Source organism: Periplaneta americana, chromosome 8 (genome assembly GCF_040183065.1).
Source record: "Periplaneta americana isolate PAMFEO1 chromosome 8, P.americana_PAMFEO1_priV1, whole genome shotgun sequence".
NCBI classification, from domain to species: Eukaryota; Metazoa; Arthropoda; class Insecta; order Blattodea; family Blattidae; genus Periplaneta; species Periplaneta americana.
In genome coordinates, this window is record NC_091124.1 from 139,708,710 (window position 1) to 139,727,578 (window position 18,869).

The 18,869-nt window shown below is 33.7% G+C and overlaps 1 protein-coding gene across 3 annotated transcripts in view; it reads right to left on the bottom strand.

Moving 5' to 3' along the window:
* Positions 1-18,869, bottom strand: part of PolZ1 (DNA polymerase zeta catalytic subunit) — a 303,982-nt gene that overhangs the window by 229,358 nt on the left and 55,755 nt on the right. For all 3 annotated transcript variants that reach the window (XR_011333618.1, XM_069833727.1, XM_069833728.1), the window contains exons 7-8: positions 15,783-15,970; positions 3,415-3,667 (exon numbers count right to left, since the gene is read on the bottom strand). Coding sequence is in view for 2 of the 3 variants with exons in the window: in XM_069833727.1 (XP_069689828.1) it covers positions 3,415-3,667; positions 15,783-15,970 (441 nt within the window). In the remaining variant the exon portion in view is untranslated. The remainder of the gene's footprint in view (positions 1-3,414; positions 3,668-15,782; positions 15,971-18,869) is intronic.

The window sequence follows — 18,869 nt, forward strand, 5'->3', positions numbered from 1 at the left end:
TTTTTAGGGTGTATGACTCTAGAAAGAATGGAATTGTTGACTCATAGATATTTGCAAGTGCTGCCACAGCCATACAATGCATTTCTTCATATACCTCAAAGCCATAGTTTCGAAGGACAATGGCCAAATGCATACACATGCAAGCACACATACACACACAATTTCCCCATAACATGAAGCCCGTGTAGGTTGTTGGAAAATCATGAAATTTGGATCTATGTTGATTGTAAGCAATTTCTTTTTCTCATAAGCATAGAATGGATATTTTAAGGTACTTATAGTTAAAAATCACACAGAGTATATACTTGAGTGGATATGGTGTTGGTTAGAATTGTTTTGAGGCTTGTTCACAACACTGAAATCTAACAGAGAAGAGAGCTGGGTCACAAAGACAAGAGAATGAATCTAGTGAAGAGCGCTTGCTGGTGAGACCATTAATTTGGACGTATGTTTAAAAAGCAAGCACTGCCTCTTTGTCAATAACACAGCAAACACAAATTTTCATCATCAGCTACAATTGGCTACCACTTTCAAACCCAGCAGCATTATTTATACCACAGTGAGGGTATTGCTTATTGTTTATACGATAAGCTTTTAGCACCTATTCCCTTCTCGTAAATGTTGTTTCTTTTGTATGACAAATCTTGAAATACTTTCCTGAAATGTTTACTAAAATAATTCAAATAAGAATTGAACTGTTTTTTTTTTCAATTTCTGTAAATGATTGTATTATTCTGATACATAAATATCAGTATAGTAAAAAGTGAACAACATAAAAAATAGTATATCTTAAGTAGAAAAGCTTGTGCAACACAAGATTTTTACCTCTTTTATTCAAAACGTTTTACATTTCTTACTCAACTGTCTACCCAAGAAATTCTTGGTCCATGCATAAGTAAAATTTTCCAATAAATGTTCGAAAAATATAATTTCCATTGAGATGCACTTCCAGATGTTTTGTGTCTGTCCCCCCCCCCCCAAAAAAAAACCTAGAATGATGAATCATACCAACAAAGATAAACATAATATAACAGAGTGGAGGGAGCAAAATAACAACAAATAGTTTGATTGGCATTGTGGTTCCGATAGGTTAAATGATTTTACTTACAAGTTTTTATTTCTGCCAATAACTTATCTTTAATACAATTTTATACTTTTTTCGGACTAATCTTTTCGCTCATATCAAGCACTATCTCATGATGCTCGACACTGAGCATAAACATTAGTCCAAAAACAATAATAAAACTCCATTAAAGATAAGTTATTGACAGAAATAAAAAGTTGTACCAGTAAGTAAAAACAAATAGATAAAAATGAAAATGTCTGCTCCAGTTACAACATTTCGAACTCAAATGTAATTTACAAATTACGCATTTATAGAATGCTAAAAAGAAGTCTTCTCATACAAAAATGTTACAAAGAAAGCATATATGTGTATCAGATAAATACAATAAACATTTTCCTAAATTAGTTCCCAATGTAATTATCTTGAACTAAATGTAAAATAATTTTTAACTTATTTCTGTTTACAGTCATTTTGAAACTCATAATATTCAGAGAATTGGTACATCATTTATATATAAAGCTTCTGACAAAGATATTAATTCTGACTTACACTTTCAACTGAATGGGCAGTCTATACACATTACAATCATGCAGTGTCCTCTTATAATATTGCTGGAGTAGCATTTTCCATAGCTTCCCCAAAACTTCACAAATTACTTCTAGATTAGACTTTTTAAACACATTACACAGTGAATTCTTATGTCTATAGACTGGTTTCACCAACCTTCATAATTTAATGGTATGATAGTAATTTTTTGTGTTTCACCAAGCAACCTTATTCCTAATGCATCTTTAAATTCATCATTAATTTATAAAGACCTATTCGTCACGTTAAAACAGCAATGATGCGTTAAAAAGTCAATAACATGGGAGACATATTCGATGCTGAAATTCTTTATTTAGAACTTAAACATAATGGCGAACTTATATGTGGTAATAACATTCGGAATAATGATTTTGAAGATTTAAGTGATAAAGAATTCCACGAAAGATACACATTAAGGAAATTAGTAAGAATGATTATAGAAGAAACTGAATACAGGTTAGAATACGACAGGAATCACCCACTTAACGCTTCAACAGATTTTTCTCGCTTTAATATTTTATGTTACAGGAAGTTTTAAAATAGTAATTAGTGATACGAAGGGGATATATTATCTAGATATTTGAATAAAGAATCAGACGTACTATCAACATTACGACCACAATACATTCATTATTTTTATAATAGGCCTATATATGGACGAAAGATTCTACAATAGAAGATCCTATTTTTCATTCAATATTCAAAGCTCCACATAGAGAAATTGTGGCTAAATTAGGACTGAGGTAGTTTCCTTCGTACTCCACTTATACACTTTGCACATACAACAGGTTAGGTTTGGTTAGTTTAGATTTTTGTTATGCCTTGCATATACGATCAATGCATCTCCACAAAAAAATCCACGTTCACTTCCGAAATCATCAGAACTACATCAGTACTAGTTTTAGCGACATTGTAAATAGATGGCCAGAATCAGTACATGATAGCACATTCCAAAGATGTAAGAGGAGGATGCCTTTTGAAATGGGGTGCAAAGAGGTTTACTATTAGGAGACAATGAATACCCCTTAAAATTCAATTTAATGACACCTCTCCTGAATCCTGCCACACAAGCAGGGCAGAATTGTTGCAAGGTGCATAAATCTGCATGAAATACAGTGGAAAAGTAATATGAAATTTATGGAAGAGGCGATTTCCCATCCTAAGGTTAGGCCTAAGAACAACAGCTGAGAATGCTATGTATATAATAAAATTGTGTCATCAATTCTAAATCTATCCACCTTATCATCCACAAAATTCTTCTTGCATTTACTTTTGAAATTACCATTTAACTCGTCTACATTTTTCCTATTTACATTTGGAAAACTATTTAATTCTTTTTTACATATTACCCAAATCTTTTCCTTATTAACGTTAATCCATCTGTCTTTTTGTTCTTATGACAACATGCTGTATTTAGAAAGAATACAGTATCAAGAACTAGAACTTTGAGATGTTCTTGAAATTACTGCCTCTTACCTTACCCGTTTGTCTATCATTGTTTCCTCATGCCAAACAAAACAAAGTCGACCGTGATCATATGTAACCAATGAAATTAGCGGTTTCGAAGCCTTGGTCATATGAGAAATATAACATGCAAGATACAAGTATGTTAGTAAATGTACGTTAATTTTAAAGAAACAAGACATGGTGAAACAGTCAACTTTTAAGATCTCGTTGAAATTAAACAACCAGTTTGTTGAAAAGAAGTTTGTGCTGATTTAAGAAGCTTGGTGAAACCAGCCATGAATCTATGTGATACTTACATAAAACTGATTCATCTCGAGACAGAGTTCTCACTCTTTGACTAGATGGCAAACTTAAAACCAAATATTCATCTACAACTGAAATATCATCATCAGGTTTAATATGTTGACATCCGGTACCAGAACTCAATCCTCGAGTCTGGACATGTAAATCCAGAAAAGATGCTTCCAGAAGACCTGAATCTTTGGGTGTTTCTGCAGGATATGGGGTGCTGGCAGACTCTGGATTGTTTGAACTAGAATTATCAGAAACCTGGAACAAAATCAATAGTTATTATTCTGTGTATTAGTACCACTATCAAATAACACCTACACTGAATTTTGAAGTTACATTAAACAAGATAATGTATATCCTTGTAAAATGGCAATAACTACTACAAATTACATCACCATAGTTCCCTCATCTCTACTTATACTACTCTAATAACTACAAGCAATGTATGTTCATTTTATTTATAATTTATTTTTAATGTGGCCAAGTCTTTGCTTTTATTGACTGATAATTAGGACTAAGATTTTTATGTGCCAAAAATATTGGGAATATTTACACAAATAAATGCTGTAAATCCGAAAATGTGCTAAAAACATGAATAATGATGACGAAATTAGTGAATTTGCATAAGTTACCTTTATATCTGGGTGTCATAGTGCATTGTGAAGACCATTCTCAAATTTTCGGTTGTGTATGATTGCCAATTCTCACAAAATAAAACCTTAAAGCACAAAATGTTCATTCCATATTGCAAGCTGTACATTCAACATACTTCAATGAAGCAAACTGTTTCGGACACAGGTTTTCAGCATATGACATACAGTTTTCACCAAGTTAGACAGGGGCCCAAAATATGTAATTTTTATGCATTTTCATTTATAAATGTGATTTACATATATTCCCATTTGAAAATGCCATTTAAACATGAAGAAAACCCGAAATATTTGCATTTTATGTATTTTCGTCAAAATATGTGGTCTTATGTTGCAATGTCCTAAATATGCATTTTTATGTGAAACTAGCTGTACCCGTGCGCTCCGCTGCACTTGTTAGAAATAAATATAAAGTATTACATAATTAAAATAGGACATCTGGTCCAGATAACATTCGTGTTTGATAGACGGATAAATTGTTTAATATGTTACTTAATTTAAATTGTATTTAAATAATTGAAATGCGATCATTTCGGTCCAGAGAGCACTCATTTGGTGCAATGATAATTCCCTTAACATGTTTCTTAATTGTTATTACATGCAAATAATTAAAATATGATCATTTGGTTCAGAGAACATCAGTTTTTGGTGCAAGGATAATTCGTTTAACATTTTTCTAAATTAGTCTTGAATGCATCCTTTAATAAATCACTCCAAATTAATACAGTTGATTGTGTACGAAGATAATTTTTATGTTAACCTTACTATGCATATATATTTTTTAAGTTTATTTTATTCACGCCTTAACACCTGTGGTCATGTCGCGTGTTTAGAATGTGTGGGTATATCAGTAGGCCGTTTTTACTCTTGTTGAGTTCCTATTTCTATCGTGTGTTGTAGATGGCTTGTGTTCATGAAACTGATTATAGACTTTGATTAAATTTTTTGGTACTGGTAATTGAGGTGGTGATAAATCATGACAAGTATCTTTCCAATCCAGCATTTGCCTCATGACTAAAGCAAATCATGAAAAACCCCAGTCAGGTTGGTCGGCCATGGGGTTTGTACCCGGGACCTCCCGAATGCATGTCTCAAACGCTACCATCTGAGCCAACTCGCTCAGTTGTATATCATTGTTTATGCAAATAAAAAAATGAGGTACTCTTCATAAATATTATTTTAAGAAACACAGGAAACGAATATGGGTAAATTATGAGTGCAGGAATGCCATTTTGTGATACCTTTTAAAATAACTCAGCTCCAGTGAGCTCTACGGTAAAATGCTTATTTATTATGGGCTGTATGGTCCTTTAAAAATATTCATCTTTACTACAAAAACTCTTAACTATTGTGTTCTGTGAACAAAAAGAAATTTAAATGTATAAAATTACAGTATTTTATGTGGACCAAATAAAGTTGCAATAATCAAGTTATACAATATTTCGACAGAATATCAAGTTTTCTGTGCGTAAAGATCTATTTTCATCTTACCTCACTCCTCATATGTAGTATTACATCCTTCTAGAGAAACTACAAATTTCAAATAGTGAAGGAATTATCCAAATTAGCTTCTGAGATTACTTCATACAAACACACTAGTATTCTCTGTATATTAATATTGATAAACGTCAAGGACGCCTTAAATAGACAGTCATTTGTTTTTATTTCATTATAGCCATTGACGTTGTTCCTCCAATAACTCCTATGTGACATCGATTTTCAGATTTTTGCTCTATTAAATAACTTAAATAGTTATACAGCATATAGCAAATAATACAATCTCCTATATCTAATTATATTTCTTTCTTTCGAAAATGTAAGATTTCACGATCTCCTATGTACCACTGCCATAGAATGAATAAATCTGTTTTTTCTTCCTACTGAAAAATGTTATATTTTGCACATAGAAGTTACAGAACAACGACAATATAATCTGAGGTGGCGGTGGAAATGTATTATATTGTTATTTTAAAAGTCTTGTATATCCTTAAATATCAGTCCTATCACAATTTTGCTTGGAATAAAACTTACAGGAAATCATTTTTAAATAAATTTTTATTATGTAAAATTTTTCTCAAAAATCAATAATAAGCGAGATATTTCTATTTATTTAATTCAGACCCCCTTATAACCCCCTTTTAAATAAAGTATTTTGAATGTCATATAGCCTAAAATCTAAGTTACAACGAACTTTATTTATATTCCAATTTTCATCAAAATCCGTTCAGCCATTATCGAGTGAAAAGGTAACAAACATCCAGACAGACAGACAGACAGACAAAAATTTCAAAAAAGCGATTTTCGGTTTCAGGATGATTAATTATACATGTTAACACCAATTATTTTTGGAAAAGCGAAAATTACCAGAAAAATTTCGGTTACAGATTCAGATTTATTATTAGTATAGATAAAGCTTCGGAATTCTGTTCATAAACATGTGATAAACTGTCATACAAAGTTCCAGAGATGTCCAATACGGGGGGGGGGGGGAGAGGGGGTAGTAAAAACATAACAATTCACGTCCTACTTATAATTTCAGTTGAATCCTCCTCTTGCAACAAAGCTGTGAATCATTTTTCCATCAGACAATGTTCACAGTGCACCATGCAAAGGACACATGATGGAATTCTAGTAGAGGAAACAGGAATTCACTAAGAAAACTTGATCTAAACATTATCACTATCACTATCCATTTGGGTTCATCAGAATTTGAACCTCAATCTCCAGTATGGACAGCTGACATTTTAACTGTATGGTTAATAATGCACCATGTGTACAAGATTATAGATTTCCTTTCTTATCTAATTATTTTTATGTTATTATTTTGCTCCTGTTTTTAGATTATTTTTGACTTTATTAGTTTGATTTGTCATTCCTTAGTGGTTTAATTTCTTTTGAATTGGGTTTATTGTTTTTTCTTTGTTGTACCAGTTTAGGTGTTCACAGATGTACAATAATACAAATGTAGCTCGATCGGTTGATGGCTATCACAGGGAATGAGGACTCAATTTCTGGCAGGCTTTGAGAGATTAACAGTGAACATTTTTTCTACAGGTATTATTATTTTGGAGCATGTTTTGTGTGCGTGTTTTATTTGTTTATAGTGTCGTGCATAGGCGAAAGAACGTTGCTGTGTCCCGGTGCAAGTAAGGCTACAAGAATGCCTAATAATAAAATATCTGCAAGGGACAGAGCTTTCCAGTATAAAAAGCATGGGTTTTACTGCACAGACAAAAGTACTGTCATGTGTAAATTTTGTAATTGTCAGGTCTCGTGGAAAAGAAGAGATACTGTTGAGAAACATTTGAAGTCAGTAAAACATGTATCAGCAATTAAGTTTCACAAGAAAGACAACAATCTCGTGTGCAGACTTCTATTGCCATTTGTTTTAGTAGTGCACAAAACAAAAAGAAAACTTGCGAATATCTGGGAAAATGTGTTGCAGAGACCTTTATAAAAGCGAACATACCAATTTCCAAGCTGGAAAGAGAACATGTGAAGTCATTTTTGAATGAATTTGTATAAGGTAAGATTACGCATCATTTTCTTTACTTTAATTTCGTTGTTCAACAATGGCTCACAAAATTTGCATAAAATTTACGAGTTTTCAAATACTGTATGCGTTGTTGGGCTTACAATGTGTTAATTTTAGGTTATATTCGATATAGGATTGGGTGTGATTGTGATAATGGCTACTTCCTGTGGTTCCTCACATATATCTGCTTAATACGGTAATTATGCAGATTACGCCAACCACATCTGCTGCTTTAAGTGTGTATTACTACATTTTACTGAATCTCAACAAGGAATGAATAAAACCGAAAGTGTTTCTAAAGTCTTTGGTCCAGGGCAATTTATTTAATGTATGGTAATTATAAAGCAGCAGATGTATTGAATCTCAACTAGGAATGAATATGACCTGGACTAAATAATCTAAAACCGAAAGTGCTTTTAAAGTCTTTGGTCCAGGGCAATTTATTTAATGTATGGTAATTATAAAGCAGCAGACGTACTGAATCTCAGCAAGGAATGAATATGACCTGGACCCAATAATCTAAAACCGAAAGTGCTTCTAAAGTCTTTGATCCAGAGCAATTTATTTAATGTATGGTAATTATTAGAGCCCGGATGTTTAGGTATTTATTTTGGTTAAAATAGGCACGCATATAGGCATTAAAAATAGTAAAAATAGGCAGTGAAATAGGCATTTATTATTCATGGAAACAGACAAAAATAGACAAATAGACAAACTATCCCATACAGTACTCACTTTTCTTGGTTACATGTCACAACAAGATGCTTTTTTAAGTTGTCAACTGTTGTGAACCACCTGTCAGAGAGAATGTTTATATGGAGGAAAAAGATCTATTTCTACTGAAGTGATTGGAGCAAACTTAAAACAACTTATTTCAGAAGGACTGTCTCTACTTTTTTTCAGAGATCGGGAAAAACAGACTGTGTATTGTCTCAAAAAGAGAGGTGTGAGAAGGGATTAGAGGCTTCAAAGTACGCGTGACTTGTGCGTGCAAGCAACAACAGTAATGGGATCTGGAGACTTGCTTTTAATACATCCCTCATCCCCTTTCTTTCACTGGTAAACCCCGAAGTGACCTGAGCACTGAGGGTTATACTGTTCAAACATCTTTGTTAAGTGACATAAAAGATGAAACCGGTAAGGGAGAAAAGTTTACGACTTCTTGGAAACATATGTATTGCTGGAGAATAAGATTTTCAGCAAATATTTGTGTGAGGTGAATATATATTTTTAATTTTTACAACTGTTCTTTGTTTTTTATATAAGTTAATTTATGTGTGGTTTATTTTAAATGCATTAAAAACATACAAAATGTACAATAACGACGTAAAAAGACTAAAAAAAAAAAAGGCATTTAACTTTAAAATAGGCAACGGGAGCTAAAATAGGCAAAATAAAAATTGGGCCTATTGTCCCCAAATGTGTGGAAACGTGTTTATCTGTAATAGGTCTTTCATACATACACTCAGTTTAAAAAAGGCATTTTGACTAACATCCGGGCTCTAGTAATTATAAAGCAGCAGACGTACTGAATCTCAGCAAGGAAGGAATATGACCTGGACCCAATAATCTAAAACCGAAAGTGTTTCTAAAGTCTTTGGTCTAGGGCAATTTATTTAATTTCTTGTAATTATAAAGCAGCAGATGTGATCGGGTAATCTGTAGAACTGGCCAAGAAGTTTTAGTATAGGCTATGTGTAAAGGACCACGAAAAGTAACTAAATTACCGCGTGAGTTAAGGGACCACAAAAAGTAACCATTACCATGGTTTTACCTGTCTTCGAATATTACAACGTAACTTTTCAAAAATCTTCGAAATGTAAAATTATTATTATTTTTTTTATAAATGGTGCAGGGGCTGGAGATATTTCTTGTGCCAAGATGATTAGAGAAAAGTATATTCCAGACATGAAAGCTGAAAGAGAACAAGAAATGAAGAGGAAGCTGAAAGAGAACAAGAAATGAAGAGTAAGCTTCTGGGGCAAAAGTGGTGGTGTATTGTGATGAAACCACAAGAAACGTGATGAGTGTGTTTTTGTAGTTATTTTTAAAATAACAAAGCCTTTGGCTACAGTGGAAGTAATTGTAGGTGCTGTGCACGTTTTATTAGCAGATTCCAAACCTGCTCCAGAGCTATTTTATATACATTGAAAAAATACATCCAATTCGATGACATGGTGGCCCTTGTATCGGATTCAGCATGTTACATGATAAAATGTTTTGATATTTTAAGCAGTATTCTACGTGACAGTGTTGTGACTGTGCAGTGTTGCGCTCACAAACTAAACTTAGTGCTGAATGTGTTGGGTAAGCACCTGACAGAGTTGCAGTTTGTTGTGGCCGAAGTCAAATCTGCTTTCTTAAATACTCAAAAACGAAAGCATCTCTTCCGGAAGTTTCTGGACAGTAAGTACCCAGGACAATGTATTCCACTATTTCCTATGCCTGTTCTAACTAAGTGGTCGTCATGGTACAAATCAGTGGCATATCTTGCAGACCACCTAAGAAATGTGGTAACTTTCATGACAAGTGAAGATGTTGGAGTTCACAGCATGAGAGAAGATGAACTAATTGCTGCTGAAACAGCAGTTTAGTTTGTATGTGAAGTGGGTAGTGGCATTATTGACTTCCTGAAGGACCAGTACTATCCCACTTTGCTCATTTTAGATGGTCGCTTCAGACAAATTGAAGGTTGCTGCTTCTGTGTATCATAACAACAAAACAAAACAATTAATTGAAGTGTCTGACAGTGCTACTACGAAACACAAACTGAAAACAATGATAACCAATGCTGCATAGTTTGACAAAACTTGTAAGTTTAAAGGCCAGTGACTCTGCACATGGGTTCTACAAAGGAGTGAGCGAGTTTGATCCTGCAGAAGTTACACAGATGAATTCCAACAAAAATTTGGTGGAAACAATAACCCATTAGATAAGAATGTATTGTAGAGTACTTTGTTACAATATTTTACTTGTTTAAAAATGTAATATTAATTCATTAACAAATTGTGATTTATATAATATAACCCTGAATAGTAAATATAATAATTAACCGAAAAATGGAACACTGTGCCGGCTTCAGCCAGAAATACGCAAAAAAAAAAAATATATATATATATATACTGCTTCGCAAAACTGAACATTCTTATGGCATTATAAAGTACGCATTGACATGAAATTATAGTCTTTTTTTTTAATATACAAGAAAGAATATAATATTATAAAGGAGACACTTTATTTTCACCAACAGTTTTTACCTACTATTTAGTCATTAGTTGCAGTTGTATCTGGTTTATACGTAGTTCAGGGGAACAAAAAATATTACATACAACTTAGACCATAAATTAAGCTTCGATATTACATCTATGCTAATGTAAATTTTGATCTTTTGAAATACCTAGGTTATTTTGTGTTTTGTAAAATTAAAACAATTTAGTAGCACTGTGTTAACTAGTTGTATGCTATTTATTGGAGAATATTAAATTAACAACTTTTTCATGAGATCTATTACTTTCTCATATGCTCGATTAGAAACCTCTTATGATGTGGAAACGTAATAAACAAATGTAATAAAATTGTAAACCAGATTAAGTTGTAGCCCAAATGTAAAGTACAATTATACTGTACTTTTGTTACCGAAATAACTTTTACGTTAATTACGACTAAAATGCTATTATTAAAAATAAAATAATTAATAATTAAACATGTATATTTAATGAAGTAGAAGCTAGGAGCTTGGATTCAATTAGGAGTTCACAATTAGCACTTGAATACAGCACATTTTTTAACTGGCACATAGATTGAAAAATGTTTAGATGTAGAAAGTCTATGGTGATCATCACAAGATAATCATTTTCTAATTCCAAAATGTCACTCTAGAGGATCCTGGTTAAATTTTTTCTGTCAGAATATATTTAAACCTGCTATCCCACAAGAATTAATATACTTCGTGAGTGTTCTGAGTTGTCACTCTAAATAATTCAAAGGTTCTTTCTTAGGCAAACGTGTTCTTTCTATTGCCAATTACGTGTAATATATTTTCTAAAATCGTGTAATGCTAGGATCCTTTGTACAGGGCAGAGGGGGAGTCTTTGAGTTCAGCCAGAGCCTTCTTCAGTTACTAGCCAGAGCCATACGTCAGCAACACTGTAATTAACTGCCAACCGGAGGCCTACATTACAATACACATGTTCGTGCTAATGCCGATTTTCAATGTAAATTAATGTTACAATGTAAGTGTGTGTCAATGGAATTATGTTCATGGTCGTACCAAATGTTCATTGTTGATGTATTTTAAACGAAGTGCATGTTGGCGATAAAAACAACACAATAAATGAAAATAAAATGGTTGCAGTCTTTGGCAATTTTTATGGTTAATGATGACAAAGTAACTGACTATTCTTCTAAATATTAAATATTGTATAAACTACATTTTATCGTCTTACTTGTGGTTTGTGGTGTATCAGAATCCTAGCCAAATTGTTGGGTCTCGCCTGCTATACCAATAAAGTTACGCCTTGATTTTCAAGTTCATTGTAAACAGCTGTTTTGTGATTCCATAAAATAAGTTGCAGTTTTGAAGAATTCAGAATGCCTGCTATACGTCAGAATTATCTATAATTTGTAAATGCATGCACTTACTTTGTTGGTTTTCGAGGTTTGTTTATTAATATTATTCCTTTTGTAATAAATTAGTTATAAACATGTTTCTTTTCACTTCGTATTTACAGGATTTGAAGTTCACTAAGTTTACGCTATTTGCCACATACTTAATAGATAATGATGTGTTTTGTTACATATTATGTTGAAGGTATGTTTAATTTTTTCATAGATCTTTATACTTGGCCTAACTGTATTTATATCCTCATACTTTATTATAATATGTCAGTTTCCTCTGTTTACATTTTTATTTTATTTGCATAATTTATATTCTTAGCTTGTTTTCTATAGTTATATTTATTTAAAATTATATTTAAAAAGTTTATAACAAATAATTTAGGATAACCCAGTATTGTTATAGTGACTGGCCAGGTTCAAACTAAAACTAGCTTCCTGGGCATCTGAAATACGGCATTTATAGAAAAGCACGATATATAATCACATAAGATAATATTAAAATGTATCCTAGACCTTTCACGTTACAGGAGAAACACCATAAAGTCCCAAAATATTGTTAATGTGCTAGCCACAAATTTGTTATTTGAATGGAACTTAAGAATACTGGGTAGGAACTTACGTCTTTATTGCATTGTTGATTTTATTATATTTGGTGCAAGGAATATCTTTTTTATTTATTTACCTTTGTACTATCAATAAAAAAACATGTTTTTGTAATTATTTTAAGTGGCAGTCTTTGTATATAAGTAGCCTACTTACGCCGTATTCTGAAATATAACTGATTGCAATAAAACAGTATTTTCGAATCCGTAATAATTTACATCTGAATCTTGATCTCACCTTTGTGCATAAAGTAATGTTGAAAAAAATACACGTTACATACAACAAAAGCAATGAGCAAGCACAATTACACCAATATCACTTTAGAATCTCCCGCCTTCACTCAACGTTGCCAAACCTACCCATGCTCCGACTTGTAAGTGAAGAAGTCTAGTTCAGCGTATCTGCAAGGTCATTCATTCACCTTCAGAATTTTTTGTATTTTCACTTCCCTCGAAACCATCCGAGTTTATGACTCTAAAAAATGTATCAATTTTGAAAAACTCACAATTAGTCATATTACAACTCGCTCACATAAACAGAACAATAAAAATCACCCGAACACCACAAGAAATATCTGTTTAATTCCATACCAGAGCGAGTTCTATCTGTTCTGTCTACAGTATTAAGAGGAAAACTGGAGTCTTAGAACGATCACCACGCAAATGTTTTGCTCAGTTGCCGTGGCGACACTAGGGGGTTTAAAAGTCCCATTAGATCCTTGCCGAGTTACTATACTTTCTATTCTAAACGCTCTGGTATCTATATGACACTGCAGTGATAACAGGCTACAGTGAATTGCAGAGAGTGGTAAAAAACAAACTGAGCTCTGGTGAAGAAGTTGACATTATTTCTGTGCTGCAAGGAATGAACATAAACTATCCTGATTTTGCACAATCTGTACTTTGAGTTATATGGATGCCATGTGCAAATGCAGACTGTGAACGCTTTTTTTCCATCATAAAAGCTAGGGTATTTATCGTGCTATTAAGGCTGTGTATTTTGAAAATACCGAAAAATTAAATTGAAAACATTTATTTTCCCATTTGAAAATCCCACATTTTGCACTTTGAACTCAACAAAAAATACGAACCTCTACAGTTATACATATATTTGTACTAACTGCAGACCTGGCTGAGCAGAAGAGAAGGCTTCTGTGTCCTAAAATAAAATATATATATTTTATTATTATTATTATTATTATTATTATTATTATTATATTTGAAACTCTAATAGTTGCCTACAATATCAGCAGTAACAATTTTTCCAGCCTACATGGCCACCATGCTTATCCAAACACTTGCTCCAACAGTAGACCAATGCATCTATGCCAGCATAGAAGAAATCTGCATAAAGTTTCTGAAGCCACATCTTGATGGCTTGCTGAACAGTCATATCGGTGTTGAATTGTTTACCAATCAAGTGCTCCAACAGTCCAAAGAGAGAAAATCACTGGATTCCAGGTCAGGGCTGTAGGGAGGACAGTCCAGCACCTCCGACCAGAATTGTCATTTCGCATCATACACCTCAACAAATGCACAGTTTGTGGAAGGTCGAGAAGATGTGCACAATGAACAGCACAGCAGGAGGCCCAGCACAGTGACTCAGAATGATGCAGTTTTTGCTGTTCGCCGTATTGTGGAGCAAGATTGACGTGTTAATATTAACAGTATCCTAATGCAACTGCCTCCTGAGATTGAAATTGGATACTCATCCACTGGACACATTCTGACAGATCAGCTTCATTACCACAACGTCTGTGCAAAGAGGGTGCCACACTTGCTGAGTGACGTTCACAAACAACAGAAGATGGATTCGGCTTGAAAATTTCTGGACATGCATCAGAGAGAGGGAGAATTGTCACTAGCGATGAAAGCTGGGTCCATCATTCAACTCCTGAGACAAAACGTCAGAGTATGGTGTGGAAGGCAGCTGGTGAAAGTGCTCCGAAAAAGGCATAGGTTACGCACTCCGCAGAGAAAGTTATGGCGACGGTGTTTTGGGACTGTCAGGGTGTTTTACTCGTGGACTGCCTCGCAATACCACAGTGAATGCTGAGAGATACTGTGATGTCTTGAGAAACCTTCGAGCTGCCATCAAAAGAAAATGCCGGACTCTTGTTTCGCAAAGTGCTGCTGCTGCTGCTGCATGACAATGCATGTCCTAACTCAGCTCGAAGGACCCAGAGCAAGCTCACAAATTTCAAATGGAAAATTTTCCCGTATTCTCCAGACCTTGCATCCACGATTTGCACCTGTTTCCCCAACTCAAGTTGGGTCTTGGCAACAAGCAGTTTCAAACTGATGACGAAGTGAAATCTGCAGTGAACACCTGTCTATGACAACAGGACATGGCATGGTACAACACTGGCTTGCAAAAATTGGTGACATGGTATCAAAAACGTTTGGACAGAAATGGTGACTACGTGGAAAAGTAACAGGAGAGTTGTATTCATTAACACAAGAAAAACAGTCGACAACCACAAGATCACTCTCAACTTCAATTTTTTCTCTATCCCAATTACACAAAACGGGTGAAACTTTGAAGAAAAGAAAGCATGAAACAAGAAAGAAACAGTACTGACAAAAAATCGAAATCAGAAGTCGGAGGCAAGGTTTATAATAAAAAAAATAATTAAATAATTTTCAAAATTTGTATTGACTGCATTACTAAATTTACCATTGATTTACACAAATAAAATAAATGAACAAACATTTCTAAAGAGAGATAGATCAGGTCAAATAATTACAACATAGGGACCAGACATGCATTTATACTTATCCAGGAAGTGAAGAGTGCAATAGCAGAGTGTATATTTTCATGCATTTTTTTATTCAGCTACACTATGTATCAATGAAGTTTTGGCACCATATATGACAGTAGGTTTCTGCCCCCTCAACACACCATGAAATCCTTCCCTCTCTTTTTCAGCAATGTACAATAACTTCCAATAATAAAACGTAACACAAACCTGTGAGTTTGTATTAAGCAATATTTCATGCAATCTATGTTTAAAGAAGAGTTCGCTTTCCGTAGAAGTAACAAAGAGACGATCTTGAGAAGCCTGTGGAGTTAGTTGAGAGGTTCTTCCTTCTTCTCGTAGTCTTTGTTTTTCATCTTCCCAGATGGCTGCCAATCCAGGATTCACTGCCATATCAACTGAAAAGGAAAATGAAGTAAACTTAGAACATAATTCTAAAATTCTTGGGGGGGGGGGAGGGGGGGGGGGAAGAGAAAAATGAAATTCATCAACATACAGTAAAACCTCATTTATTTTAATGTTTCTGTTGTTAAGGAATTATTTCAAAAGTTTCGGCAGAACTATCATAAAAACAATCTCATGATCACATAAATATGGCACTAGCAGCAGCGCATTGCAATTGATAGTATGGTATGCTTCAATATTGTCACTGAAAGCATGCCTGTAGAGATATGTGTGTGCATATGGAAATTGTAAATTTAATCATGTTGTGATTTTGTGTAAATATCAAATCATTAGTCTCGTAAAAGTGGTTTTATTTTTAAGAATAATTAATTTAAAATTTCAAGATTTCATCATTACTGCCAATTTGGTGGTGTTATTTTATTACATCTACTTTTATTATTCTACCTTAAGATATTAAACACGATAAAAGAAGGCTAGTATGTGCAGCATTTTTAGCATCAAATCTCAGATTTTACAATTTATTTAGGTTTTAATACATGACTGCATTCATTTTTTTAACAAAATGGTGGAACAAAATGTGCCATTAAAAGGCTGAAATTATGAAAATATTATTTAAATATTAAGATTTCGCGAATAAAACAAAGTATTGCGAACTCATTAAAAAAACTTGAATTTTATGTTTCGAATTATTATACGAATTTGCGTTGTTTTCCGATTCAAAGGTGATTTTTTTTTGGAGGGTTATTGGAAGAATGACACAAACAATTGGCAAAATGAGAACAATTTGCATTATCACAGCTCAAATTTCACGTATCTCTACATATTATGTATTTGCAAAAGATTATTGTTAATGTGTTTGCTAACAGTAAATTTAATGGATATAAAGAATATCCATACTTTATTTCACTTAGGGTGGTTGTCACAATTATGAGGTTTTGAGAAAAGACAAAAAACGAAATTAAATTGATTGCTTTGAGTTTTTTTATTGATTATATTTTATGTTAAATTTACAAGAGAATTAAAACATGAAACTTGATGGTTTTATGTTTTGAATGTTTACTGATAAGTATGAAATTGTTCTTTGGATTATTATATTATTAAAAAAATTAAATTTTTATTAATAGGCAGTTGTCCTTTACTGCCTTTTCTTAACATAGTAACAGCTCAATACCATATGAAATTCGCGCAAAACACATGAACATAAGCAAGATAGAATGCATAAAATCTCACTAAGGGCTAAGGACACATGGATCAATTACATATTTCAAAAGTGGACTATTGGCTTTTCGATGGCAAGCTTTTTCCCACTGTTATCCAATAGATATGCGATAATTGTTCAAGTGCAATAGGTGGCCTGGGTGGTATTCGTGAATCCAACACTGAGAAGAGGACCATCCTGCCTCAGCCCCTGATAGAGCCAGGTCCCAGTTTGCTGACGAGTAGCCTGATAAGCCCCAGAGGCTCTTCCCAAGTTCTTCCTGATCAACTGATGCTGATAGTTTGGTCATTCTGTCTCAGTCCCTGATAGAGCCAGGTCTCATCCTACACAAGTAGCCTGATAAGCTCCAGGGACCTGGAACCCCAATCCCTTCCTATATCAGCATCAGAAACTCATTCTACCCCTCATAGACTTCAACCCAGCCTATTTTTATTATTGCAGATGATAGATGAAATGAGGGCAAGGTGAAGTGTGCTGGTAGAAAGATAGAGGGAAACAGGAATACTCCGAGAAAACTAGAGATAAGACTTCCCACTGGGAAAGGAAAGAATGGCCTAGGAGACAAAACTTTACACCAGGAATGAAGAACATTATTTTGAAGCCATTACATGACCCACCAAAGTTTTGTTGCCAGCCTTACATATGAGATTAGGTCTTATGAAGCAGTTTGTGGGAACTTTGGACAAAAATAGACCGTGTTTTAAATATCTGTGTGATAAATTTCCCTCACTCAGTTATGATAAAGTCAAATCTAGAATTTTTGTAGGCCCCCAGAAACATAAATTAATGTTAGAAAATTATTTTGATGCTGTTATGTGTGATTCAGAAAAAAGTTTGGGACAGCTTCAAAATGGTTGTAAATCATTCTTATGCAACTGTAAAGACCCCAATTACAAAGAAATGGTTAAAACTATGTTGGATAACTTCAGAGCCTTGGGCTGCAATATGAATGTTGAAGTTCATTTTATACATTAGCACCTCAATTATTTTCCTGAGAACTTAGGCGCTTTTAGTGAGGAACATGGTGAAAGGTTTCATCAGAACATGGAAACTAGATGGCCTACCAAGGAAAGTGGAGTGTGAGTATGATGGCTGATTACTGCTGGATGCTTAAGAGAGACAATTCTTCAGAAACTGCCTTCCAGTAAGATAAGAAAACGGAAATTTCAAGTGGAGTGAGGTGCACATATGGTCAAGGTAAGGTCCATGAGTGTAAATATTATGTTACTAGCTTTATCATTCAGTTAATAGGTAGTTCTAATTTTGTCATACACACTGATTTACACGTATTTAACAAACATGAATGTGATATATTTGTCTGTAAAAATATTGTTTTTAGATAGTTTGTGTTTTTGTGATTTGTGAAAAATTCTGATGTGATGGGGCTATTTGGAGGTCAGTTTTAAATTCAGCACTATTAAGAATCAGTTATCAGATCAAAATCATCGGAAAAAAAAAAGTACGAAAATGCAGCACGATGTTGTTATAAGCGAATGTTGTGGACTACTGCCTTATGAACATGAAGAAAAAGTTAACCATAAAAGTGGCTGGAAGTCCACATTCGCCCTTAGTGCTCCAAGAATGACATTGATTACCGAACTTGTACAATACAGATTCTCATAAACTATTAGGAGTTGGACTACCAGCTTTTGTGATCTGATAGAGAAGCCTTT